Source organism: Scyliorhinus torazame, chromosome 15 (genome assembly GCF_047496885.1).
Source record: "Scyliorhinus torazame isolate Kashiwa2021f chromosome 15, sScyTor2.1, whole genome shotgun sequence".
Lineage (NCBI taxonomy): Eukaryota > Metazoa > Chordata > Chondrichthyes > Carcharhiniformes > Scyliorhinidae > Scyliorhinus > Scyliorhinus torazame.
This window is the reverse complement of record NC_092721.1, coordinates 83,232,849-83,250,166: the sequence shown is the minus strand read 5'-3', so window position 1 is coordinate 83,250,166 and position 17,318 is coordinate 83,232,849. Positions and strand designations below refer to the sequence as shown.

At 48.2% G+C, this 17,318-nt stretch overlaps 1 protein-coding gene across 6 annotated transcripts in view; it reads left to right on the top strand.

Moving 5' to 3' along the window:
* cep126 (centrosomal protein 126) overlaps positions 1–17,318 on the top strand; it is a 253,245-nt gene that overhangs the window by 188,898 nt on the left and 47,029 nt on the right. For 5 of the 6 annotated variants that reach the window (XM_072476359.1, XM_072476358.1, XM_072476360.1 and 2 more), the window contains one exon: positions 10,552–10,682. In XM_072476359.1, the coding sequence (XP_072332460.1) occupies positions 10,552–10,682 (131 nt within the window). Of the gene's footprint in view, positions 1–10,551; positions 10,683–17,318 lie in introns of those variants that run through there. The other variant, XM_072476363.1, reaches the window with a different exon arrangement.

Below are 17,318 nucleotides of genomic sequence, written 5' to 3'. Positions count from 1 at the left end.
TGGGTTAGAACAAACAAAGAACAAAGAAATGTACAGCACAGGAACAGGCCCTTCGGCCCTCCAAGCCCGTGCCGACCATGCTGCCCGAGTAAACTACAATCTTCTACACTTCCTGGGTCCGTATCCTTCTATTCCCATCCTATTCATATATTTGTCAAGATGCCCCTTAAATGTCCCTATCGTCCCTGCTTCCACTACCTCCTCCGGTAGCGAGTTCCAGGCACCCACTACCCTCTGCGTAAAAAACTTGCCTCGTACATCTACTCTAAACCTTGCCCCTCTCACCTTAAACCTATGCCCCCTAGTAATTGACCCCTCTACCCTGGGGAAAAGCCTCTGACTATCCACTCTGTCTATGCCCCTCATAATTTTGTATACCTCCTATCAGGTCTCCCCTCAACCTCCTTCGTTCCAGTGAGAACAAACCGAGTTTATTCAATCGCTCCTCATAGCTAATGCCCTCCATCCCAAGCAACATTCTGGTAAATCTCATCTGCACCCTCTCTAAAGCCTCCACATCCTTCTGGTAGTGTGGCGACCAGAATTGAACACTATACTCCAAGTGTGGCCTAACTAAGGTTCTATACAGCTGCAACATGACTTGCCAATTCTTATACTCAATGCCCCGGCCAATGAAGGCAAGCATGCCGTATGCCTTCTTGACTACCTTCTCCACCTGTGTTGCCCCTTTCAATGACCTGTGGACCTGTACTCCTAGATCTCTTTGACTTTCAATACTCTTGAGGGTTCTACCATTCACTGTATATTCCCTACCTGCATTAGACCTTCCAAAATGCATTACCTCACATTTGTCCGGATTAAACTCCATCTGCCATCTCTCCGCCCAAGTCTCCAGACAATCTAAATCCTGCTGTATCCTCCGACAGTCTTCATCGCTATCCGCAATTCCACCAACCTTTGTGTCGTCTGCAAACTTACTAATCAGACCAGTTACATTTTCCTCCAAATCATTTATATATACTACAAAGAGCAAAGGTCCCAGCACTGATCCCTGTGGAACACCACTGGTCACAGCCCTCCAATTAGAAAAGCATCCCTCCATTGCTACTCTCTGCCTTCTATGGCCTAGCCAGTTCTGTATCCACCTTGCCAGCTCACCCCTGATCCCATGTGACTTCACCTTTTGTACTAGTCTACCATGAGGGACCTTGTCAAAGGCCTTACTGAAGTCCATATAGACAACATCTACTGCCCTACCTGCATCAATCATCTTAGTGACCTCCTCGAAAAACTCTATCAAGTTAGTGAGACACGACCTCCCCTTCACAAAACCGTGCTGCCTCTCACTAATACGTCCATTTGCTTCCAAATGGGAGTAGATCCTGTCTCGAAGAATTCTCTCCAGTAATTTCCCTACCACTGAAGTAAGGCTCACCGGCCTGTAGTTCCCGGGATTATCCTTGCTACCCTTCTTAAACAGAGGAACAACATTGGCTATTCTCCAGTCTTCCGGGACATCCCCTGAAGACAGCGAGGATCCAAAGATTTCTGTCAAGGCCTCAGCAATTTCCTCTCCAGCCTCCTTCAGTATTCTGGGGTAGATCCCATCAGGCCCTGGGGACTTATCTACCTTAATATTTTTTAAGACACCCAACACCTCGTCTTTTTGGATCACAATGTGACCCAGGCTGTCTACACCCCCTTCTCCAGACTCAACATCTACCAATTCCTTCTCTTTGGTGAATACTGATGCAAAGTATTCATTTAGTACCTCGCCCATTTCCTCTGGCTCCACACATAGATTCCCTTGCCTATCCTTCAGTGGGCCAACCCTTTCCCTGGCTACCCTCTTGCTTTTTATGTATGTGTAAAAAGCCTTGGGATTTTCCTTAACCCTATTTGCCAATGACTTTTTGTGACCCCTTCTAGCCCTCCTGACTCCTTGCTTAAGTTCCTTCCTACTTTCCTTGTATTCCACGCAGGCTTCGTCTGTTCCCAGCCTTTTAGCCCTGACAAATGCCTCCTTTTTCTTTTTGACGAGGCCTACAATATCACTCGTCATCCAAGGTTCCCGAAAATTGCCGTATTTACCTTTCTTCCTCACAGGAACATGCCGGTCCTGTATTCCTTTCAACTGCCACTTGAAAGCCTCCCACATGTCAGATGTTGATTTGCCCTCAAACATCCGCCCCCAATCTATGTTCTTCAGTTCCCGCCTAATATTGTTATAATTAGCCTTCCCCCAATTTAGCACATTCATCCTCGGACCACTCTTATCCTTGTCCACCAGTACTTTAAAACTTACTGAATTGTGGTCACTGTTACCGAAATGCTCCCCTACTGAAACATCTACCACCTGGCCGGGCTCATTCCCCAATACCAGGTCCAGTACCGCCCCTTCCCTAGTTGGACTGTCTACATATTGTTTTAAGAAGCCCTCCTGGATGCTCCTTACAAACTCTGCCCCGTCTAAGCCCCTGGCACTAAGTGAGTCCCAGTCAATATTGGGGAAGTTGAAGTCTCCCATCACCACAACCCTGTTGTTTTTACTCTTTTCCAAAATCTGTCTACCTATCTGCTCCTCTATCTCCCGCTGGCTGTTGAGAGGCCTGGAGTACCCCCAACATTGTGACTGCACCCTTCTTATTCCTGATCTCTACCCATATAGCTTCACTGCCCTCTGAGGTGTCCTCTCGCAATACAGCTGTGATATTCTCCCGAACAAGTAGCGCAACTCCGCCTCGCCTTTTACATCCCCCTCTATCCCGCCTGAAACATCTAAATCCTGGAACGTTTTGCTGCCAATCCTGCCCTTCCCTCAACCAGGTCTCTGTAATGGCAACAACATCATAGTTCCAAGTACTAATCCAAGCTCTAAGTTCATCTGCCTTACCCGTAATGCTCCTTGCATTAAAACATATGCACTTCAGGCCACCAGACCCGCTGTGTTCAGCAACTTCTCCCCGTCTGCTCTGCCTCAGAGCCACACTGTCCCTATTCCCTAGTTCTCCCTCAATGCTCTCACCTTCTGACTATTGTTCCCGTGCCCACCCCCCTGCCATACTAGTTTAAACCCTCCCGTGTGACACTAGCAAACCTCGCGGCCAGGATATTTATGCCTCTCCGGTTTAGATGCAACCCGTCCTTCTTATACAGGTCACACCTGCCCCGGAAGAGCTCCCAGTGGTCCAGATAATGGAAACCCTCCCTCCTACACCAGCTGTTTAGCCACGTGTTTATCTGCTCTATCTTCCTATTTCTAGCCTCACTGGCACGTGGCACAGGGAGTAATCCCGAGATTACAACCCTCGAGGTCCTGTCTTTTAACTTTCTGCCTAGCTCCCTGAACTCCTGCTGCAGGACCTCATGCCCCTTCCTGCCTACGTCGTTAGTACCAATATGTACAACGACCTCTGCCTGTTTGCCCTCCCCCTTCAGGATTCCCTCTACCCGTTGGAGACATCCTGGACCCTGGCACCAGGGAGGCAACATACCATCCTGGAGTCTCTTTCATGTCCACAGAAGCGCCTATCTGTGCCCCTGACTATAGAGTCCCCTATTACTATTACTCTTCTGCGCTTTGACCCTCCCTTCTGAACATCAGAGCCAGCCGTGGTGCCACTGCTCTGGCTGCTGCTGTTTTCCCCTGATAGGCTATCCCCCCCGACAGTATCCAAAGGGGTATATCTGTTCGAGAGGGGGACAACCACAGGGGATTCCTGCACTGACTGCCTGCCCTTTCTGGTGGTCACCCATTTCTCTGCCTGCACCTTGGGTGTGACCACATTTACATAACTGCGATCTATGACGCTTTCCGCCACCTGCATGCTCCTAAGTGCATCCAATTGCTGCTCCAACCGAACCATGCGGTCTGTGAGGAGCTCCAGTTGGGTGCACTTTCTGCAGATGAAGCCATCCGGGACGCTGGAAGCCTCCCGGACCTGCCACATCTCACAGTCAGAGCACAGCACCCCTCTAACTGACATTGCGTCAATTAATTAAAATTAAAATTTGTCTTTTTTTTAAATATATATTTTTTTTAATTTCAAAGTTACTGTCAACTATCTGTTTCCTAGCACTAGATTTCTAATAGAAATGCGATAGCTAACTATAACACTCTCCGATCTCTGGCTTAGATATCCCTCTAAATTATAATTAAGTTTTTATGTTTAATTAGTTACCAAGTACTCAATTTTTTTAAAATTTAGGGTAGAATCCCAACCAGCCACTCTGGCCACAGCTTTTCTGTGATGTCACTTCAGTTTCCCCCCGACACACACAATTTGAAAAAAGGTATAAAAGTGAAAATAAGTAAAAATCACTTACTTACCTTCTTACCTTCTGAGTGTCTTAGATGTTCTCAGGTTCTCTCGCTGACAGAGACTGCTCCTCCACCTCCGAACCTTGACCTGCACAATGCTAATAATATAATAATAATATAATATGGCACTTACCTTACACCAATGGGTCTTATTATTAGGTTAGAGGAGGAGGGCGGGTGGGAGACACTACACATGTAATGTCTCGGGTTTCCTCTCGGGTTTCTGCTGGAATCCCAGTATCAGGCCACCAGCTTGAGGGGGCACCCCAATCCTGAGGTCCAGCAGCAGGCACCACACAGGACATTAATCCTGCCCCCTCCTGCTGACAAGGAGGGCCATCCTTCCCCCCCCCCCCTCCACCACGGGAATAACTGGTCACACCCCACAGCCCGCACGCATGAGGGTGAATGGACTCACCCAGCCCCTCATAAGAGACCCACCCCCATCAAACCTCCATCAGAGACCGCCATCAATCATCCCCATTAGAGACTCCCATCAGTCACCCCTGCCTGAAAGTTGAAGAATAAAATGGTTTCTGCTGTGAAAAAGAGGAAGTGAAACCACTTCGCTGCTTTTTAAAAATATATATATTTATTAAAGTTTTTTAACACAATTTTTCTCCCTTACAAACAATAACCCCCCCCTCGTAACAAAAAAAAACGAGAAATCACGCAGAGCAAGATATATACATGGCAAAATGATATATTTACACAAGTTTGTACACTGGCCCTCACCCGTACGTGCCAGTTTCCCCAACCCTTCATGTTATCTCTTGCTCATCCACCCTCCCAGGCAGTCCCCCCTTTCCCCCCCCCTCCCCCCCCCTCCCAGGACGTCAACCCCCCCCCCCATAAGGTTGCTGCTGCTGCTGACCGACCTACCTCTAACGCTCCGCGAGATAGTCTAGGAACGGTTGCCACCGCCTGTAGAACCCCTGTGCAGACCCTCTCAAGGCGAACCTAATCCTCTCCAACTTTATGAACCCAGCCATATCATTTATCCAGGCTTCCAGGCTGGGGGCTTCGCCACCTTCCACATTAGCAAGATCCTTCGCCGGGCTACTAGGGACGCAAAGGCCAGAGTGCCGGCCTCTTTCGCCTCCTGCACTCCCGGTTCGTCCACTACTCCGAATATTGCTAGCCCCCAGCTTGGATTGACCCGGACTTTCACCACCTGAGATATTGCTCCCGCCACTCCTCTCCAGAACCCCTCCAGTGCCGGGCATGACCAAAACATCTGGACATGGTTCACCGGGCTCCCTGAGCACCTTCCACATCTGTCCTCTACCCCAAAGAACCTACTCAACCTCGCCCCTGTTAAGTGCGCTCTGTGGACCACCTTAAATTGTATCAGGCTGAGCCTGGCACACGAGGAGGAGGAATTAACCCTACCTAGGGCATCAGCCCACAGACCTTCCTGTCTGTGCGGAGTCTGCACATCCTCCCCGTGTGTGTGGGTTTCCTCCGGGTGCTCCGGTTTCCTCCCACAGTCCAAAGATGTGCAGGTTAGGTGGATTGGCCATGATAAATTGCCCTTAGTGTCCAAAATTGCCCTTAGTGTTGGGTGGGGTTACTGGGTTATGGGGATAGGATGGCGGTGTTGACCTTGGGTAGGGTGCTCTTTCAAAGAGCCAGTGCAGGCTCGATGGGCCGAATGGCCTCCTTCTGCACTGTAAATTCTATGAAATCTATCATTAAGGAGGAAATAGCGGGGCACCTGGAGGGAAATTGTCCCATTGGGCAGACGCAGCATGGGTTCACAAAGGGTAGGTCGTGTCTGACTAATTTGGTAGAATTTTTTGAGGACGTTACCAGTGCAGTAGATAACGGGAACCAATGGATGTGGTATATCTGGATTTCCAGAAAGCTTTTGACAAGGTGCCACACAGAAGGTAGCTGCATAAACTAAAGATGCATGGCATTGAGGGTAAAGTGGTAGAGGATCGGTTAACAAACAGAAAGCAGAGAGTGGGGATAAATGGGTGCTTCTCTGGTTGGCAACCTGTAACTAGTGGGGTCCCTCAAGGATCAGTGTGGTGCCCGCAGTTATTCACAATTTACATAGACGATTTGGAGTTGGGGACCAAGTGCAATGTGTCAAAGTTTGCAGACGACACTAAGATGAGTGGTAAAGCAAAAAGTGCAAAGGATACCGGAAGTCTGCAGAAGGATTTGGATAGGTTAGGTGAATGGGCTAGGGTCTGGCAGATGGAATTCAATGTTGCCAAGTGTGAGGCTATCCATTTTGGGAGGAATAACAGCAGAATGGATTATTATTTAAACGGTAAGATGTTAAAACATGCTGCTGTGCAGAGGGACCTGGGTGTGCTGGTGCACGAGTCGCAAAAAGTTGGTGTGCAGGTGCAACAGGTGATTAAGAAGGCTAATCGAGTTTTTTCTTTCATTGCTAGAGGGATGGAGTTCAAGACTAGTGAGGTTATGCTGCAATTGTATAGGGTGTTGGTGAGGCCGCATCTGGAGTATTGTGTTCAGTTTTGGTCTCCTTACCTGAGAAAGGACATATTGGCACTGGATTCACTAGGTTGATCCCAGAGTTGAGGAGATTAGATTATGACGAGAGGTTGAGTAGACTGGGACTGTACCCATTGGAGTTTAGAAGGATGCGGTGTGGATCTTATTGAAACATATAAAATTATGAAGGGAATAGATAGGATAGATGCGGGCAGGTTGTTTCCACTGGTCGGAGAAAGCAGAACTAGGGGGCATAGCCTCAAAATAAGGGGAAGTAGATTTAGGACGGAGTGTAGGAGGAACGTCTTCACCCAAAGAGTTGTGAATCTCTGGAATTCCTTGCCCAATGAAGCAATTGAGGCTCCTTCTTTAAACGCTTTTAAGAAAAAGATAGATGCCTTTCTAAAGAATAAAGGGATTCGGGGATATGGTGTACGGGCCGGAGAGTGGAGCTGAGTCCACAAAGATCAGCCATGATCTCATTGAATGGCGGAGCAGGCTCGAGGGGCCAGATGGCCTACTCCTGTTCCTAGTTCTTATGTTCTTATGTACCCCCAATCCCTAACTGACCTGAACCCAACCCAAACAACCTCCTGTTCCAAAAACCAACCCAACTTAATTTTCACCCATCCTTGCCCACCAAGGCCTGACCGACTCCCTCATCCCCTTCTCACCCCCGAAAGGCCCAATCCAACCCAACATGACCAGATAGCCCCCAACCCCCCCCCCCCCCCCCCCCACCAGCCTGACCCATCCTGTCTTGATGGGACCCCCAAGACCTGACCCCCACCCAAGACCTGACCCAACACAACCAGACAACCCCAGCCATAAGACCCCAACCAATCTGACTCACCCCACTGCACCCGAAGGCCCAGCCCAAACTGGCAGACCATGCTGGTAACTGATTATGTGTTGCATTTAAACAGTAATGAAGAACTGGACCGGAATTGTCCATCACTCACTCTGGTGGAAATCTCTGACACCCGCTGCAGTGAATGGAATTTTAACTCGGCACCAAATTTTTTATAATCTTTATTAGTGGCACAAGTAGGCTCTCATTAACGCTGCAATGAAGTTACTGTGAAAATGATCTGGCACAGGTGGCGCACAGTCTCCCTATTAGCCAAAGTCTTTGGCGGCACACACGGTCCGGCATCTCCTCGAAGAACAGGTGCCGATGGTATACATAAGGCCTGATGCGGCACCTCCTTCGCACCTCCTCGGCCTGTTGGATGGCCAGTACACGAGTCCCACTGGCTGGCCCCTGCTCTTCTGAGGCAGGCTTCTCTTGTGCAAGGTCCTCCCTGAGCAGGCCCTATGCCTCCAGCCTCTCTGCACCTGTAACGGCATCTGCAACCAGGTAGATAGCAAGCATTGCTGGCTGTACTCCAAAATTAATTTGCTGCAGGGGGATAAATTACATGTTAGCAAGATCAGTGTTCCCTTGGCCATCCAAATCCAACAGACTATATGGTGACCCTGAGTTGCACCTCAGCTCTTCCACATGTCCCGCCCCCCCCCCCCCCCCCTCCTCCCCACCCACCCGAACTCTCAGGCATTTCCCTCGATATGTTGCCTTCCGCACTGCACCCCTGTCCCCATCAGTGAGTGCCACTGTGGCCTCGATCCTGTTTCCCCGGTGGGGTCCACAGTGGGTGTCCTTATTGGGTGGGCCATGTATTATCCTGCCAGCAGGGTGGCACCTGGTTTTGTGGTTGTGAGGGTCACCGCATGCCATCAATTGCCTCCATGCTTAAAGGCTTGTGTACCAGCCGGTCCCACAGAGAGGCGTGGGCATCAGCTGGAACGTAGCTGCAGTATGATGTAGGTCCTGGGTGACCACAGGTTGTGACAACCAGATCAGGGCAGAATGGATGGGAGAAGTGGGCAGGCAGGGCTTGGGGACAGATAGTGGTCCTGCAGAGTGAGCTAGCTGATAGTGTTACTGGTGAGGCCTCGGCCCTGAGACGGGCAGTGTGCCAGGGAGGGTGCCAAAGACCACAATGCATATGTCCTTTGTTTGGGGTGAGCTCTGCTATTCCCAGCTTCCCCTGCAGTGGGGCTGTGATTCTGATGAGTGCACTGAGGAGTGCCAGCATCTGGTGTGCCACTGATTGAGCTTGGCCACACCCATCCCATTGATGGGTCAGCTGGGGTCTGAGGGTTTCCAGAGGAGCGGCCTGAGTGGGCTCCCAAATGACCAGAGGCTCTCTGAACATTTTGCAGGACACAGTGAGCAGTCAGCAGAGTGTGAAGCCAGGGCCTGTAACTTGTACCAAATGGATGTGTTCAAGACCAATACTGTAATGGCAGCCTGAGCCAGGCCATCCTGATCTGGAGGGGGACATCTCGAATCCACAGAGCTATCACCAAGTCGCTTCCCGTTACTCCCTCCGGCCCTTGCAGCCACCCCGCCAGCAAGCGCTACAATTTTAACAGGTTTTCAAATTTTGCTTACCTTCTCTGGCCCCTCAGCACCCATGGCGCCCAGTTTGCAAATACTTGTAGTAAATTGCACCCACATGATTTCCATCTGAGAGGGACGGTGTCCCGGATCATACCGGGTCATAGAATTTACAGTGCAGAAGGAGGCCATTCAGCCCATCGAGTCTGCACCAGCTCTTGGAAAGAGCACCCTATACAAGGTCAACACCTCCACCCTATCCCCATAACCCAGTAACCCCACCCAACACTAAGGGCAATTTTGGACACAAAGGGCAATTTATCATGGCCAATCCACCTAACCTGCACATCTTTGGACTGTGGGAGGAAACCGGAGTATTGTAATGTATCAGGCACCCGACATCAATCTCATTTTTCAGGTGACCCGCCATTCTATGTCCGATTGGGAATTCCGATACCAACATCGGGCAATGGAGGATCCACCCCAATATCTATCTTAAACTTTAATATTCAGGATAAGCATGAGGTACATGTGAAATGACAGGTAAACTGTGATCAGACACACCTCATTACATGATAAATGGAACCTAAACAGATTCTTTGGATTTCTGAACAACCCACCCAGACATTAGTCAACCAATCTCACTGAATTCAGTCTCTCTCACGAAGGTTTATCATAGAATTTACAGTGCAGAAGGAGGCCATTCGGCCCATCGAATCTGCACCGGCTCTTGGAAAGAGTACCCTACCCAAGGTCAACATCTCCACCCTATCTCCATAACCCAGTAACCCCACCCAACACTAAGGGCAATTTTGGACACTAAGGGCAATTTATCATGGCCAATCCACCTAACCTGCACATCTTTGGACTGTGGGAGGAAACCGGAGCACCCGGAGGAAACCCACGCACACACGGGGAGGACGTGCAGACTCCGCACAGACAGTGACCCAAGCCGGAATCGAACCTGGGACCCTGGAGCTGTGAAGCAATTGTGCTATCCACAATGCTACCGTGCTGCCCTCGTGCTGCCCTCACGGGTCAAACACGCTGAATACATTGAAATGCCTGCAAATGCCGGTTTTGTATGATCCTGCTAGTGTGGGGCGCAAACCTCATTACTGCTACCAGGGAGGGACCAGGGTATGGCTCCCAAATCGGTGCCGGGCACGGCCCTCGATTTTGGTACAAATGCTGATTCTCTGCCGATCACAGTTCGCATTTGCAACGTCGTGAGGCAGAGAATTTAGCCCCTCATCTTCAGAGTTATTGCGCCCACCTTCTTCCAAGGCACCAGAATGTACAAAGCTGATGGATTGGGATGTCTTTAATTTTTTGGGGAAATACATCTTGTATTTTCAGCTGTTGATTATTGTTATATCTTTAATCCCTGCAGCATTTGTTACTGCTGCTAGAAGAAAGCACCCCATGGATACATACAGCAATGGAACAAAACACAGAGCTCTTCTTGAGCAAAGAAGAATGAATATTGGTTCGACCACACACAAATCTGGTCAAATAACACAGGTACCTTCATAATAATAATATGCACAAATTTCCCTGAATATATACCACGTTATTTAAAATGTATGAATTTTTTGCCTGTAAAATTTGTTTCTTAAAGAAGACTGAAACAACTTTAATCACCAAAATATCATTTTAACAAATAAAACTAAAATACTGCAGATGCTGGAAATCTGAAATAAAAACAGAAAATGCTAGATAAGTAAGCAAGTCTGGCAGCATCTGTAGAGCGAGAAACAGGATTGTCACGACCCCCTGTGCTAGTGTATGGTCAATTCCAGCCCCACTTGACCCGGAGTAGGAACACAAGTGAAATTAGATGTTATTTTGAAATACCTGAGGACCTTGGCTGAGCTCAATAAAATGCAGTCACCTGGTTTGTAACTTTAACACACAAATAACCTTTCATTATTTAACAGTAAAAGAACTAAACTGATAAAATGTAACTTATTTATCCAACACCTCACTTTCCAACTTGCCCCACACTAAAATAACACACACACACACACACACACACACACACACACACACACACAGAGTCACACACACACAGACAACATGGGCTGGGTTCTCCGTTTGGGAGACTCTGGGATGAATTCTCCGCCGTCAGAATTCTCCGTTTTGCCGGCAGCCCAGGGGTTTCCCAACGGCGTGGGGCTGCTCCACAATGGGAAACCCCATTGACCAACTGGCAAATTGGAGAATCCCGACGGCATGCCGCACCAGAAATCTGGTGCAACGGGATGGAGAAACCCGCCCTATGTTCACCAACTGGAAGTGAATTGCGTGGAATTCGTGCTCCCACTGGGAGTGCCGAGTGCTGCACATTCTCCCCATGTCCGCGTGGGTTTCCTCCGAGTGCTGCACATTCTCCCCGTGTCCGCGTGGGTTTCCTCCGAGTGCTGCACATTCTCCCTGTGTCCGCGTGGGTTTCCTCCGAGTGCTGCACATTCTCCCTGTGTCCGCGTGGGTTTCCTCCGAGTGCTCCGGTTTCCTCCCACAGTTCAAAGATGTGCAGGTTAGGTGGATTAGCGATGTTAAATTGCCTCTTAGTGTCCAATGGTTAGGTGGGGTTATCGTAGGCCACGATCAGTGCAGACTCGATGGGCCAAATGGCCTCCTTCTGCACTGTAGGTATTCTATGATTCTATGAAGACAAGGAGCAATCAAGAGTGAATGTAATTACTTGAGGGAAGGCCAGAGGGTGAGAATGGGGCTCAGATAAATTGGAATCAAGAGTTTGGTAGGCAAACCCGCACCTGACAAAGGATTGTGTTTAAAGAGGCAGATAGTTAAGGAACGTTTCCACGAGGGGAAAGGTAGGACAAAGAGAGCCGGAGCTCTCTGGATGATAAAAGAGATGAAGTGTAAGCATTAAAAGGATGCATGTGACAGATTGATAATACAAGTGAGAATCAGGTTGAGTACAGAAAGTTTAGAAGAGAATGAATGCAGCAAAGAAAGGCATGAAAAGAGTTTGCAGCTAACATAAGAGATCCAAAGGTCTTTTCTATAGTCCTATAAATAGTAAAAGGATGATAAAAGGAACGGGTATAGCCAGTTAGGGACCAAATGAAATTTACAAACGGAGACAAATGGCATAGCTGAGATTCTAATGACTACTTCGTATCTTGCTTTTCCAAGGAATAATATGGACAAAGTCATAGTGAAAGAGGAGTTAATTGAGATGCTGGATGGGCTAAACATTGATAAAGAGGAGGTATTAGAAAGGCTGGCTATATTTAAAGTTTGGAAGTCATCAGGACCGGAGCAGATGCATCCCAGAATATTGAGGGAAGTCAGGGTGGATATTGTGGAAGCAATGGCTGTGATCTTCCAATCCTTCTTAGATAAAGGGATTGTGCCGGAGGACTAGGGAATTGCAACTGGTACACCCTTGTTCATAATAAAGATAAAGCCAGAAACTACAGACCAGTCGGTTTTTAAAACCTTTCGTATCATCAACAATCTGAACCAAAATCACCATATGGATTAATTAAAACCAGCATGGATTTACACAAAATCATGTTTAATTAATTTGATTGCGTTTTTTGATGAAATAACGTAAAAGGTCGATGATGGTATTTGGTCGATATGGTACAAATAGACTTCCAAAAGGTGTTTGATCAATGCTTTTGGGGACAGTATAGTCAGAAGGATAGACACTCATCTTGACAGCCATTACCGGATGTTGGCTACCCGGTGCCCGGGTAAGAGCATCTTCCTTTGACTGGAGAAGGGGAGTGGAATGGAGGATATCTTGATCCACGTAGGATCCAACGACATAGGTAGAACTAGGAATGATGTTCTGCTGAAAGAGTTTGAGGCATTGGGGTCCAAAGTAAAAGGCTTCTTTGGATGAGGGCTAGAATACAAGAGCAGGGATGTACTTCTGAGGCTGTATAAGGCTCTGGTCAGATCCCATTTGGAGTATTGTGAGCAGTTCTGTGTCCCGTATCTAAGAAAGGATGTGCTGGCCTGGAAAGGGTCCAGAGGAGGTTCACAAGAATAATCCCTGGAATGAAGAGCTTGTCATATGAGGAACGGTTGAGGACTCTGGGTCTGTACTCGTTGGAGTTTAGAATGATGAAATGTATTGAAACTTGCAGGATACTGCGAGGCCTGGATAGAGTGGACATGGAGAGGATGCTTCCACTTGTGGGAAAAACTAGAACCAGAGGGCACAACCTCAGACTAAAGGGACGATCCTTTGAAGCAGAGAGGAGAAAGAATTTCGTCAGTCAGAGGGTGGTGAATCTGTGGAGCTCTTTGCCGCAGAAGACTGTGGAGGCCAAATCACTGAGTGTCTTTAAGACAGAGATAGATAGGTTTTTAATTAATAAGGGGATCAGGGGTTATGGGGAGAAGGCAGGAGAATGGGGATGAGAAAAATATCAGCCATGATTGAATGGCGGAACAGACTCGATGGGCCCAGTAGCCTAATTCTGCTCTTGTGTCTTATGGATTGTGTAATGATGCACTTTCACAGACTTCATGAGAAACGCAAAATGATTTATAAATACGAAGAACTGTACAGCAGCCGCACGGCTGCAGCTAGCTCCCCACATTTCTCCCTGCCTAAGAGAGGACTCTACCCCAAGAGGTGATTCCGCACTCTGCATCCCAATTAGTCCCCAAGGACAGTTGACCCTTGATCTACTGTGTTACCCTTAAAGGCATAATCACCACAAATCACCACATCCCTCCCCCTTTAACTCTTTGCACAATCTTCAATAACGAAGTTATTCTGTCCTAAATTATAACTGAACATTATATACATGAGTTGGACAATAATAAATCGAGTCTTTGAGGGGTTTATCTGGTTCTTGTAGAGAGGCATAATTCTGTAGTCTGAGATGCTTCCACAGGATCGACGTAAACAGGAACTGCAATAACGGATACCTCTTCTGACATAGGCTGTTGGTTACTACTTGCTTCCACGGAGACATCAGTTATGAGTATAACAGGTCGATCAGGTACTTTGTTGCTTATGGGCTCAACATTTCTTGATGGCAACACTGACTGCAAGAGCATCTCTCTACTGCTCAAGTGGTCCACAAATGTACGATGATCTGCTCCCCCATACCTACTTGGTATGGCAGGGTCTGGTCTCAGAGACAATAATTCCAGGGATCTAACTTGATCCACCACCGAAATTTCATATTATGTACTTAATATTGTTTTTTTGTGTTGCAGTGGTGATGGATAATTGATAAGATCTTGAGGCTTGTGTGTTTAACACAAACACTTTTATTGGTAAGCTTTAAATATGTTCCAAATATGGTCTTGGCAGATTTTTCACAATCTCGGACTGTTACATGTGAAGGAATGGTCCTAGTACTCTGTTTCTGGTCCTTAGGTCATGTGATAAAGTTTCTTCTTTTTTCCGCATTTCAATTCAGCATCGTTTCATCGACCATTTTATCATATTCGATTTTGTGCTTTTCTATTAGTGTGACCATTTCAGCAATCTTGTTCTGGCAGTTTCTTTCTCTGTCTGAATTGCAGATTCTGCTGTCAACTTCAATGTTTTACCTCTTCAGTAAATTTTTCATTGCCAAGCTTCCTTCAAGCTCTTACCGATTCACTACACTTGCTCTTATTTTCTAGTTGCTTTTTCATGGAGTTCAGCTTATTCTTCATTGTCTTCTTAATTTCTCGTTCTTCGTAACTTTATTTAGTGCATTTTTGCAACTTTTATTTTCCATGTTCCCAAGTTAGTCATTTCATAAGAACTAGGAGCAGGAGTAGGCCATCTGGCCCTTCGAGCCTGCTCCACCATTCAATGAGATCATAGCTGATCTTTTGTGGACTAGCTCCATTTTCCCGCCCGAACACCCTGGGCGCGATTCTCCACTCCCGCACCGGTTGGGAGAATCGCCTGGGCCGCCAAAATTTCCCACGACGCCGGTCCAATGCCCTCCCGCGATTCTCCCAAGCGGCGGGAACGGCCCCGTCGGGTTCCGTGGGCCGCAGGCCGGAGAATCGCCCGAGACACCCAAAATGGCGATTCTCCAGCACCCCTACTATTCTCAGGCCCGGATGGGCCGAGCGGCCAGCCCAAAACGGCGGGTTCCCCTGGCGCCGTCCACACCTGGTCGCTGCCGTCGGGAACAGCGCGGGTACGCTGGGGGGGCGGCCTGCCGGGGGGGGGGGATCCTGCACCGGGGGATACCTCAAATGTGGGGTGGCCCGCGATCGGTGCCCACCGATCGTCGGGCCAACCTCTCTGAAGGAGGACCTCCTTCCACGGCCCCGCAAGATCCATCCGCCATCTTCTTGCGTGGCGGACTCGGAGAGGACGGCAACCACACATGCGCGGGTTGGCGCCGGCCAATCCGCACATGGGCAGGTGACGCCAGTTATGTGGCGCCGGCCACGTCATGTATGCGGCGCCGCCTTTACGCGGCGACAAGGCCTGGCGCGTGTAGATGACGCGGTCCCGCTCCTAGCCCATTATCGGGCCCTGAATCGGTCGGGATAGGGGCCATTTCGTGCCGTCGTGAACCTCGACGCCGTTCACGATGGCGTGGGCACTTCGGCGCGGGAGTGGAGAATCCCGCCCCATAACTCTTTATTCCTTTATTCTTCAAAAATCTATCTATCTTCATCTTGAAAGCATTTAATGAAGGAGCATCAACTGATTCACTAGGCAGGGAATTCCATAGATTCACAACCCTTTGGGTGAAGAAGTTTCTCCTAAACTCAGTCCTAAATCTACTTCCCCTTATTTTGAGGCTTTGTCCCCTAGTTCTGCTTTCACCCGCCAGTGGAAACAACCTGCCCGCATCTATCCTATCTATTCCCTTCAGAATTTTATATGTTTCTATAAGATCCCCCCACATCCTTCTAAATTCCAATGAGTAGAGTCCAGTCTACTCAACCTCTCCTCGTAATCCAACCCCCTCAACTTTGGGGTGAACCTAGTGAGTCTCCTTTGCACACCCTCCAGTGCAAGTACATCCTTTCTCAGGTAAGGAGACCAAAACTGAACACAATACTCCAGGTGTGGCCTCACTAACACCTTATACAGTTGCAGCATAACCTCCCTAGTCTTAAACTCCATCCTTCTAGCAATGAAAGACAAAACTCCATTTGCCTTCTTAATCACCTGTTGTACCAGTAAACCACCTTTTTGCGACTCATGCATTAGGACACCCAGGTCACTCTGCACAGCAGCATGTTTTAATATTTTATCATTTAAATAATAATCCCTTTTGCTGTTATTCCTGCCAAAATGGATAACCTCACATTTGTCAACATTGTATTCCATCTGCCAGACCCTAGCCCATTCACATAAACTATCCAAATCCCTCTGCAGACTTCCAGTATCCTCTGCACTTTTTGCTTTACCAGTCATCTTAGTGTCGTCTGCAAACTTGGTCACATTGCACTTGGTTCCCAACTCCAAATCATCTATGCAATTATCTTGTTTTAATGTCTTCTCTGGAGCATTAATTATTTTTGCTGCTTCCTCGTTATGTTCAATAATTCTTAATTTCTTTTGAAGTCTTTAATGTAACGTTCGTAGCAGAGTGGTTAGCACTGTTGCTTCACTGCGCCAGGGTCCCAGGTTCGATTCCCGCTTGGGTCACTGTCTGTGCAAAGTCTGCACGTTCTCCCTGTGTCTGCGTGGGTTTCCTCCGGTTTCCTCCCACAAGTCTCGAAAACGTCCTGTTGGGTCATTTGGACATTCTGAATTCTCCCTCTGTGTACTCGAACAGGCACCAGAATGTGGCGTCTAGGAACTACTTCATTGCGGTGTTAATGTAAGCCTACTTGTGATAATAAAGATTATTAACCCTTTGACTTCACTGTTGGTCAGGTCTGTCTCTGACAAAGTGTTGACTTGTTTCCGTTCTGCAAATCGCTTATTGCCCTTTTTGTGAGGTAGTTTGTCGCCCTCCTTCTTGGGTCTTTCCTAGCCCTCCTTCTGGGGTCTTTCGTTGCCCTCCTTCTGGAGTTTTTCGTTGCCCTCCTTCTGGAGTCTTTCATCACCCTCCTTCTGGGGTCTTTCATCACCCTCCTTCTGGAGTCTTTCATCACCCCCCTTCTGGGGTCTTTCATCATCCTCCTTCTGGGGTCTCTCCTTGCCCTCCTTCTGGAGTCTTTCCTTGCCCTCCTTCTGGAGTCTTTCCT